This window comes from Lycium ferocissimum, chromosome 7 (genome assembly GCF_029784015.1).
Source record: "Lycium ferocissimum isolate CSIRO_LF1 chromosome 7, AGI_CSIRO_Lferr_CH_V1, whole genome shotgun sequence".
NCBI lineage: Eukaryota > Viridiplantae > Streptophyta > Magnoliopsida > Solanales > Solanaceae > Lycium > Lycium ferocissimum.
In genome coordinates, this window is record NC_081348.1 from 45,782,182 (window position 1) to 45,792,927 (window position 10,746).

General features: G+C 35.1%; 2 protein-coding genes across 4 annotated transcripts; one reads left to right on the forward strand and one right to left on the reverse strand.

Moving 5' to 3' along the window:
* Positions 1 to 611: 611 nt before the first annotated feature.
* Positions 612 to 6,601, forward strand: LOC132065360 (uncharacterized). 3 transcript variants are annotated; one of them, XM_059458715.1, is made up of 5 exons: positions 612 to 735; positions 1,246 to 1,347; positions 2,106 to 2,226; positions 3,435 to 3,622; positions 6,123 to 6,601. In XM_059458715.1, the coding sequence occupies exons 2-4, from the start codon at positions 1,312 to 1,314 to the stop codon at positions 3,605 to 3,607; spliced, it is 330 nt and encodes a 109-aa protein (XP_059314698.1). In that variant the 5' UTR covers positions 612 to 735; positions 1,246 to 1,311; the 3' UTR covers positions 3,608 to 3,622; positions 6,123 to 6,601. The 3 variants fall into 3 exon arrangements, with proteins under 3 accessions (XP_059314698.1, XP_059314696.1, XP_059314697.1); XM_059458713.1 differs by lacking the exons at positions 612 to 735; positions 1,246 to 1,347 and adding an exon at positions 1,666 to 1,973; XM_059458714.1 differs by lacking the exons at positions 612 to 735; positions 1,246 to 1,347 and adding an exon at positions 1,666 to 1,973 and having other exon boundaries at positions 3,435 to 3,596.
* On the reverse strand, positions 5,261 to 9,703 carry LOC132065357 (serine carboxypeptidase-like). Its single transcript, XM_059458707.1, has 8 exons — positions 9,272 to 9,703; positions 8,693 to 8,861; positions 7,454 to 7,573; positions 7,197 to 7,340; positions 6,762 to 6,912; positions 6,522 to 6,610; positions 6,141 to 6,402; positions 5,261 to 5,660 (listed from the first exon to the last, which is right to left on the reverse strand). The coding sequence occupies exons 1-8, from the start codon at positions 9,625 to 9,627 to the stop codon at positions 5,434 to 5,436; spliced, it is 1,518 nt and encodes a 505-aa protein (XP_059314690.1). The 5' UTR covers positions 9,628 to 9,703; the 3' UTR covers positions 5,261 to 5,433.
* Positions 9,704 to 10,746: the final 1,043 nt, after the last annotated feature.

The window sequence follows — 10,746 nt, forward strand, 5'->3', positions numbered from 1 at the left end:
AAGAGCATTAGAAGAAACTAACAAAGACAAGCCACCAACAACACTAAATTGCATGGCTGTAGCCATTGATCACAATAACCTTTTTTACTGAGTCTGCTCAACATGTGAAAAAACTTTACCTGACCCTTCTCCAATTACCCATTTACCCTTTTGCAAATACTGTAACCTTAACAACCCTGCTTCATCTGGTTCTAAACGCCTCTTTCGTGTACTTGTATGTAATTTCCTATTCTTTTGTGTCCTTATTTGCAATTTAATGTACATTTTTGTTTGTGAAAGGGTGTTTTTTTTTTTGTGTCCTTATTTGCAATTAATGTACATTTTTGTTTGTGAAAAGGTTTTTATTTATTTCTTTTGTGTCATTATGTGCAATTTAATGTACATTTTTGTTTGTGAGAAGGTTTGATTTTTTATTTAATTTTGTCTTTTTGGTTGGTTTTTTTCACCTTATTCTTTTGTGTCCTTATTTGCAATTTAATGTTTTTTTTTTTTGGTTTGTGAAAAGGTTTGATTATACATAGATTATACAAGGTTATACACCTATTATACATCCCCCGGCTATTTGGCGGCTAATTAGGTTAATTCTTGATGGAAAAAAAACACTTGTGCTGTTTTTTGTGTAAAGGTTTGATATATTTTCCGTGTGTGGGTATTTTTGGGTAGTAGTAAATGAAAAAAGGGATCTTCGCACAAATAGTCAACACTGTTTACTTTTTCTAACTGGTATACATAGCTGTTCGCCCATTAAAGCGGTACGTGAGCTGGGTTCGGAGAAGGTTTAGCTCCGAGGGGAGCACATTAAAAAGGGTCTGTGGACAAAGAAGTCCCGATCCATGTCGTAACATTATTTTAAATCCATTCAATTTGAATTGGTATTTTCTCCAGCTAAAAGCCAGAATATGGGTCTTATGGGAGGTTTAAGAAAACATGTACCAATTACCCAAATCACATTTTTATTAGGTACACTTTCTCTCCATACCATACCTCGTGAGAGAAGTCGTCTTTGATTCATCCCTCTCTGCAATCCTGACTTCCCAGTACACCTTCAACCAACCGTAGAGATCAGGGGTGAGATATCAAAGTCGACCTCCTTGTCAGGTCAGATAGATGACTGGCATATAGAGATGCTTAAAACATCATTCTTTGAATAACTGAAAACAGAAGCGACGAAGCAAGGAGCTTAGCGTACCGTTTTTGACTACCTTCTCTGTCATGTCTGAGTTCTAACATTCTTCCTTAGTTCAGGATCTCCGGTTATACGCTTATTATACATCCGCCGGCTATTTGGGAGGTTGTTTAAGTTAATTCTTCATGAAGGAAAACACTTATGCTGTTTTTAGTGTAAAGGTTTGATTTTTTTGTGTGGGTATTTTGGGTAGTAGCAAATGAAAAAAGGGATCTTCACACAAATAGTCGGCTGGATTCACTGTTTACTTTTCCTAACCGGTATACATAGGTTATACTATTTAGGCTAATTCTTTATGAAAAAATAAAACACTTATGCTGTTTTTTGTGTGGGTATTTTTGGGTAGTAGCAAATGAAAAGAGGGATCTTCACACAAATAGTCGGCTGGATTCACTGTTTACTTTTCCTAACCGGTATACATAGGTTATACTATTTAGGCTAATTCTTTATGAAAAAATAAAACACTTATGCTGTTTTTTGTGTGGGTATTTTTGGGTAGTAGCAAATGAAAAAAGGGATCTTCACACAAATAGTCCACACTGTTTACTTTTCCTAACTGGTATACATAGATTATACAAGGTTATACACTTATTATACCTCCACCGGCTATTTGGGTGGTTATTTAGGTTAATTCTTCATGAAAAAAGAACCCTTATGCTGTTTTTTGTGTAAAGGTTTGATTTTTTGTGTGTGGGTATTTTGGGTAGTAGCAAATGAAAAAAGGGATCTTCACACAAATAGTCGATATTGCTTACTTTTCCTAACTGGTATACATAGATTATACAAGGTTATACACTTATTATACATCCGCAGGCTATTTGGGAGGTTATTTAGGTTAATTCTTCATGAAGAAAAACACGTATACTGTATTTTGTGTCAAGGTTTGATATTTTTTGTGTGGGAATTTTGGGTTTTGCAGGTGTCTATAGCTACAGAAAAAAAAGTGATTGTGGTGATAATGTTCGATAGGGCAGCTAAGGTTTTGTTTGGTTGTTCTGCTGATGAGTTCTTTGACTTTGCAAAGACTCACCCTTTTGCTGGTAACTTAAATTAATCTCCATTTTTTTAGTTGCATTTTACAATGTCAATTTCATTTATGCTTGAAATAAGTATTGTCAAACCTCTCTATAAGGCGATGTTTGCAGGAAATTTTTGGCTGCTTTAGTGAGAAGCTGTTATAGAGAACATGTAATATAACATAATATGAAAATCGGTTCCAAGAAAAGTTACCCGATATAGTAATATGTTGTTATAGAGAGGTCTGACTGTTATAGTAAATCAAAAGCACACTTTTTTTACTTGCCTCTATCATCAAATAAGAGTTATATATTTAGTTTCCGTTTTCGCTTTGGGAATTCTATGAAACAAAAAAAAAAAAAAAAAGAGTGAAAGAAGTAGAGAGATGTTGAAATTTTTTCTGTAGGAATTGAAAATCCTAATGAAACTTACTCCAATTTTTACGATAGTCTTTTGATTGATGACGCCCCAAGATGGTTGACACTATTTTATTGCGACACAACTTTCACGACTTTCAAGAATTCCAATGTATTAATCTTATTCAAATTTCATATTTTGTTGAAATGTTTCTCCATCAAAGTAAAGCATTACTTTAGTGTTTTCCTCTGCTATTGCTAAACTTAATACTCCCTCCGTCGCAATTTATGTGATAGTGTTTGACTGGGTACGGAGTTTAAGAATGAAAGGAAGACTTTTCAAACTTGTGGTCTAAAATAAGCTTAGATTTTCTGCAGCTATAATTCATCTCATTAAGGGTAAAATAGGAAGTTTAAAGTCAGATTATTACTAACTCCTTTGTGTGAGCTCGCTCACATTGCCGGTCCCAAGCCCGGATAAAGGAGGAGGGTTGCCGAGGGTCAATCGGAATGCCCTCCCTACCCGAGGGTAGGGGTAAGGTCTGCGTACATCTTACCCTCCCACCCACTATTGTGGGATTACACCGGGTTTGATATGATGATATGATGATGAAAGTCGATTATTACTAAATATAGAGAGGTGTCGTTCTTTTTGGGACCGACTAAAAAGGGAAGAGTGCCACATAAATTGGGACGGAGGGAGGATATAAGTTAAATTAATATCTTAAATTCCGTATCCTGTCAAAACTTATTAATGGAACGGAGAGAGTATTTGGTTATGGGCCATAAAAGATGGTCCAAGCATCTTATAGTTACAATGTTTCGCTGGGCCATATGAAGAGGATTCTGACTGTTTTGAGAATGCTTTTATGCAGCTGCAAATGTCGGTAAAGCTTTGGAAGGAGAGATGTTGAAAGTCACCTTGTCCCAACCGAAGAATGGGAATGCACGGCATCTAAGAGTGGCATCAGTTTTGCCATTGAAAACAGGTTATCAGCCTGTGATCGAGACCTTGAGAGAACTATATCGAGCAAGAGGTGGTTCATAGCGCTACTGCATTCAGGTGTTTTTGTATTGAACGTTTCTTGAGCAGCGTTAATGTTTGTGTACATACTCCATCAATTCGTTGACATAAAGAACATGAATGCGTCTTTTGTTAAGTATTAGTTTTCTCCTTTAAACACACCATTCTGACCTAGCAGACCATGAGGCACGCTTCCATTGTTTTAGTTATGTATCTTATGGAAGCTTTAAACAAAATGAGAAGTCGAAGGGTGTGTTTGGTATGAAGGAAAATGTTTTCTTGGAAAACAAATTGATTTCTTACTTATTTTCAAGTGTTTGGTAAGTTGGTAAGCAAAGCAAAGCAAAGCAAATATTATCCCATGAGCATTTATATGTAATCTAGCAAAATACTATGGGGGTGGGATGGTAAAGGGGTGGGAGTGGGAGGTGCTCGGTGGGTGGCGAGGAGACAATGACTTGGAATGTAACGTATTTTCCCTACCCCCATTAGGGAAGTCATTTTCCCCATTTGCTAGGAACTTTTTTTTCCTAGAGAAAATATTTCCAAAACATTTTGACCAACCAAACATGAAAAAATTGGAAAAACATTTTCTGGAAAATGTTTTTCTCCATATTAAACACACCCTAAGTCTTGGGTAGCAGTAGTTTGCTCAGTGTGCCGTCTAACAACATCAATGAGCACACATGGTTCTTTGCCCCCTGTCAAATGAGGATACCTGAGCTATAAAATAAACAATCTTGTGGGATTAAGGTCTCTCTACCTCCTAAGGTTGGGGTAAGGTCTACTTACACTCTACCCTCCTCAGACCCCACTTGTGGGATTACACTGGGTAAGTTGTTGTTGTAAAATAAACAATCTTGATGTACTGAACTGGTTTAACAGACCGGAAATGCAGGGGATAAGTATATGGTCTTTCAAACTGGAGAATTTTCTTCAAGTTTGGTATGTCGAAACAGTCAGTTTCAGAGTCAGATGAATAGGGAGCTGGATCAGCTGTGTATTCATCTAGGTCTTATTTTAACTGAACTGGTTTAACACACAGGAATTGCAGGGTTTAAGTATATTGATTTTTTCAAGCTAGTACAAATATTTAAGTGTAGAATTTCCTTTTAAGTCTGGTAAGTCAATGCACAATATGTACCAGAGCCCGAGGGGTTGGCAAATTGTATCAGCTGTGTATTGATGTTATCAAGAAATACAATTTAAAAGTTCACCCTCTAGCTGTGTTTAAATTTAACTTGTTGTGGTCCTGCTGCTTGAGCATTTACCGCCAAAGGGGGAAAAAGTAAGAAATTTTAGCTAGTATTCAGCAATTTCCTTCAGCGTTGAAAGTGTTAATTACATGTTTTGTTGCTTGGGAAAAAATCAATCCGTTTGTTTTCTCTGCAATGTTGGGATATAACCTTATAAATGTTATGGTTAAGCTAGAACCAAACTTCGTTTCATAACAAAATTTCAAAATAACATTGAAGCTTGATAATGAACCAGAATAGTTTTGATTTTTTTTTTTTTTTTTTTTTTTGTCTGTTGTTGTGTTAAATGGCTAGCCTGTTTGTGCCTTTTTCTTATTCCCCAAATACTGTTTGAGCACGGTGCTTCTTGCAGGTTTGAAATGATTTAACTATTTTGACATTGGCATGATACGCATAATTCAAGAAAAGGAATAACAAATCATAAGAGTAAACTGTGTGCTTTAATATATGTCGTAATGCTTAATCCAATATCTTATAAGAATAACATTCACCTGAAAAGGTTAAATGTATCTACATGATTTTCTATGTTTTGTTGAGATTATAATAAAGCTGAAAAATTGTTAATCTGTTTAAGTGTGGTTCTTGATAAACTTCCTAGGAGGACAATTTGCCTTGTGTCCACCTTTGGAGCATTTCCAGTGCTGCCTTGGGTTGGTCCATCGGTACCATATGACCTGCATCTTTGACCTTGAGGAAAGTCAGAGACCCATAGTTCTTTTGAACTCCTTTCTCCTCACCGTCTACTGTGAAAGGAACAGATGATGCAGCCCCAAAGTCTTTCTGCCCAGACCATTCTACTGCATGCACCCAATTTGAGTTCCCTGTCCATATAAAGAAGGGAAAATTACGTGATATAACGACTTAAACCAACTAATTACCATTATTAAAAGAATTGGCGAGAGACAGATTTCGTAGCTAAACAACAAAATCCATTGCTAATCCTATTTAGCGACGGATTATTATATGAAGTTCGTAGCTAATTCTAGTTTTTTTGTACCTGTTTTAGCAATACTTTCAAATTATTATAAAGAATAGCTAGATTTTCATCAGCTTTTTACTGTATGTATATATGTGTGTATGACGGTTAGGGTATGACTATATGTATGGCTGTATGGAAGTACGACGACTAGTGTATGTATGTATATATGCATGCATGTCTGACTATATGTCCGCTAGTGTGTGTGTGTGTGTAATTTTTCCTATAATGAAAATTGCCCTCAAAATAGTGTTTAGTCATCAATTGGAACCATTTAGATTTTATACGAATTCTCTTTTTGTGGCAGGTGAATGAAGCAGCTTACCAAGCCAGTTGCAGATAAGGTCATACTCTCCGGCGTAAATGAGTAGATTGATACCATCCTCAAGAAGTGAAGGAATACCGAGTTCAAGGTTCTTCATCCAGTCCGTCTGCATCGCCGAATAAACTTCTGAACTACACGAGACAAAATCAATGTCGGGAGAAACACCGAGGGCTTTCTTAACTTGGGCATCGTTGAGGTAAGTGTCCATTCTCGAGAAGTCATAGCAGAGGTTACCCTCGCAAGTCTTCCGGATATCATAGTACTGCAGGTAAAAAAAGGTCACAAATTGATTCGACTGTTATAAAACAAATATGCTTGTAGTTATACGACACCGTTTTCTCATTGAAAAAAACAAAACTGAAAAATGTTCTGAATTCTTACGTTTATATCGCCCGCAATGGCCAGTATATTGTTGAAAATGCTTGTGCAATCACTAAATCCAGCCAAACAAGCATCTTCACGACCTTTTCCTGTAAATATTTTCACAAAACAAAGCCGATGTCAATAATATTTGCTATTTCACGGTCAGTACATGAATTTAACTTATATATACTGACAGTGTACTATAAAATAACTACAGGTAACCGTTCTTTTCTTGTCCTAAGTGGGGTAAAGAGTTACCGCAAAGCTGAATGTCTTGTTGACATTTTGGATATAATTTGTTTATCTCGTCATAATCGGTTTGATCGATCAATTTCATATCCAAAGCATAGTCAGTATAAGCTTTGTACTGGATATCTGGGTTGGTGAGTCCATTACCAATGGCAAATCCCTGATCAAACAAACATCATAGTTAAGTACAAATTACCAAAACTGTTGAACATACTGAGAGATGCATGTTCCCCCTGTGTAGCGACATGAGGGTGAAAAAAGGAAAGAGAGGGATGGGGTTTCTCTTGTTTCAGAAGAATTAGGTTCGGATAAATTTCGTGGGATCCTCATTGTTGAAATAGCTCTTTGATTGAAAGAGGATGATTCCTATAATATATTACTCCTGTCGAATCCAATGGAATTTCAATGTTTTTGTCTTATTAAAGTCAGGGAAAATAATAATACCTTGAGGTTTATGGGAATTCCTTCTTTATTTTTGTTTCCTTGATGAACACGAGAAGCAAATGCAGGAATATAATGTCCAGCATATGATTCTCCAGTAATGTAGAAATCGTTGTTTGCATAATCAGGATGAGCTTTGAAGAAGGCCTATCGTAAAATACATCGTATATTTCGAATTAGTATTAAAACAAACTATGGATTAGAGAGTAAAACAGAAATCAAAAAAAAAAAAAAAAAAATTAGAAAAAAGGGGAACAAACCTGTAAGAAATCATAAAGATCACTGCTTACACCAGCTTCATTGTGACGAATGTCACTATCATCAGAAGTGTAACTAAAACCAGTTCCAGTAGGTTGATCAACATATATAAGGTTTGAAACCTGTCAATTCGACATATATAGTAGGAATATTATTTTTCGAGTTTAACTTCTAAACAAGACAGTGTAAAACGTTATTGTAGAGTGTAGAAAGGTAAAATCCTTCTTGTTCTTGCTTGAATGAAAGGCAAGTTTGAACGTTAGGGACACGAGCATAAGTGGTTGATTTCATGGTACAATTGAGTCTTCATGTTCTGTAATGAGTCACTAAATATCTAAAAGAGATTGACCCAATAGCTCGCAGACCAACGATTTAAGAATGAAAGAGACTCTTTTTTTGGACAAAGAAGGTGTTTTTCAACATCGTTTTAATGTTGTCTGGTCATGTGAAGCTCTTTTTTTTTCTTTTTACCTTTGAAGAGCCTGTGGAATTTTGTGAATGTGAGAAAAAAGGTTCCGTTAGAGAAGATGGAAAAGTTGATTGAAGGATGTTTTTGGGCATTTTTTTTAAAACTTAAAGGATGTTCTTGGTGAAGTAGTGAAATATTATGAGGATGTAATGAACGTTGTGGTAAAACAATAGAGATGTACTCCAGCATAAGTGGTTGATTTCATGGTACGAGCTAATGACTATAAATTACGCAACGTCCAAATCAGTCCGATGCACGAAGCATCATACGGGTTTCAAAAGGATCGCACCCTAAGGGGCGTGTATATCAATGGTCGATTCCACGGCTCTAACCGTGATTCATAACGAGCTCCTAGGGTCCCTTTCAAAATGCTTCTTATTTTTAACTAATGGAAAAAGATTCGTTGAACAAGATCTTTTTGAAAAAAGAGCTGTTACTGGCCTTTTGTTTCTGTGGAGGCAATTAAATGAAGATAGAGCACTATATAAAAGTCATTTAAGTCAATAACAAGCGTTGAACTACTTTTAGATTCAAGAAAAAAATTCTACTACTAAGTCACAACTAATGAACAGCCAGCAGTCAAAGAAGATTAGTTAGTTGGTGAAAAGAAACTTTGCATGAAAGAAACAAGTTCAATAATTAACAACTTGCTAATATATAACAATTATCATACCCAAACCAACTTTTCTTGAAATGAATTGTTTATACTACGAAGTAAGGAAAAATCCAAAATATTTTTTCTTAATAAAAAAGAAGAGGAAAGAACAAGAACCTTGTCCCAACCAAAATCATTCCAGACAAGAGACATGTTGGCTGATATTTTAAAAGGTCCATTTTCATAGAACAAAGCCAATTCACTGCTACATCCTGGCCCTCCTGTTAACCATATCACCACTGGATCATTCTTGTTGCTCCTCGATTCAAAGAAAAAATAGAACATCCTAGAACAAACCAAACAAAACTTCTGCATTAATAAAACAACCTATGATGAAGAAAAACATTAAAAAGGATTGCCCACTATATGAAGTATCTCCGCACACAATTGATGTAACGTAGGCAGTCTATCCTAAAACGAATATCAATGGCTGATTTTACTGCTCGAACATGTGCCTATTGGTCACACGGAGATAACATTATCGTGACTTCCCCTTCTAAACAAAAACAAAAGAGGGACACATTCACGCAAGGTCCATGGAAGGGCCGCACCCCAATGGGATGTAATTTAATCAGCCTACCGTGACGCCATCAGTCACGGTGATTCCGCAGTTCAAACTATTGATTTATAGGTCGCACGGAAACAACTTTATAATATAACAAAGAAACTCAATCATGGGATAGGGAAAAATCAAACCTTGCAGCTTTAGTATGTACAAGAGGAAAATAACCAGCATGATGACCCAAGTCTTGGACAGTGGAGCCAGAATCACCAAGATAAGATATATTCAATTTCTTTTCAAATAATCCTTGCTCATAATTGGCTTCTAGTGCACCATTTTCCTTTGAAGAAACAATATTGATATCATGTTTAGGAAACAAATTAAGTTGTCTGATGAGTTTTTCAGCCATAGTTATTGGGAACTTCTTTGGGCTAATAATAGGTTCATCATGAGAAGGCAATAAAAACTTTGGTGATATTGAAAGAGCAATTTGAGAAAATGAAACAAGAAATATAGCAAGAAAGAGAAGAGAGAATGAAGAAGAATCCATTTTTTTTTTCCTTCAAGATTTTGAATGAAGAATATTGAGTTGCTAAAAGGGTGTTGAGATTTATTTATAAGGAGGGAATAAGAGTGTGAAAATGGACTATATATATTTATTACATATATTTATAATAAGTGTGTGTGTGTGTGTGAAAGAGAAAGAGGGAGGAAAGTAGGAGAATAAACATGGGATTAAACGGTTTGTTTTACAATGCTATTAATTTGGACAATTATCAATTCTTGGTGGGAAAATAGGTGCATGAAAAAGGGAATGATATATATTCTCTATTCACATCTTTGTACTTCTTTTTTGGTTTTATCCATGTTTCCTTATTATATTACAGAGGTTTCGATATTAATTAGGACATTTAGGATTACCATTTCATTCAACTTGAAAGTTATACTATAACATTGTTTTTTTGGTAATAGCCCTTTTGGTCCCTCAATCATTGGTAAGTTTTAATTTTGGTCCTTGTGATATAAGATTTACCATATAAACTTAAATTAATAGTAATATGCAATTTTGCTCCTTCTGTTTGTAAATTTTCACAAATTAATGAATTGTTAATTTGGTAATTCTTTGGTAAGGAATTTGTTACAAGAAAAAAGGGAACGATTCTTTCTGTATCTTTTTCCCTTGTTTTTTTGTTGGATTATATAATCTGTTTTTCCTTTTACATGTATTATTACAAAGCAGTCAATTGGTGTAATAAATTAACGACCTTTGGGTAACCATTTTCTAATAGAAAGAAATATTTCGTTTAACTCAACATTATCAATTTTCTCCTTTTGACTAAATATTTTACACAGCGTGAATTAGTCGGATCAGTAAATTTCAAATATCGGATAATTAAATAAAAAAGTATTTTTGTTTCAAATTATTTCCCTATAATTTACTGCTTGTTAGTAAATTCCAGTTGACCTCTTTATGATTCTCTTTGAACATTTTTTATGAAATAATCCCCTTAACCTAAAAGTCAATGAGTCAATGAGCCCCAAATTATAATTGCATTTAGCTTAGAAAGAGTTTATGTTTAAGGGGACAATTCCTTAATTGGAGGGAGTTTTCTTTTAATTAGCATTGAAGAGGTGGAGGGCAAAAACAATTGAAAGATGAAATTTGTTT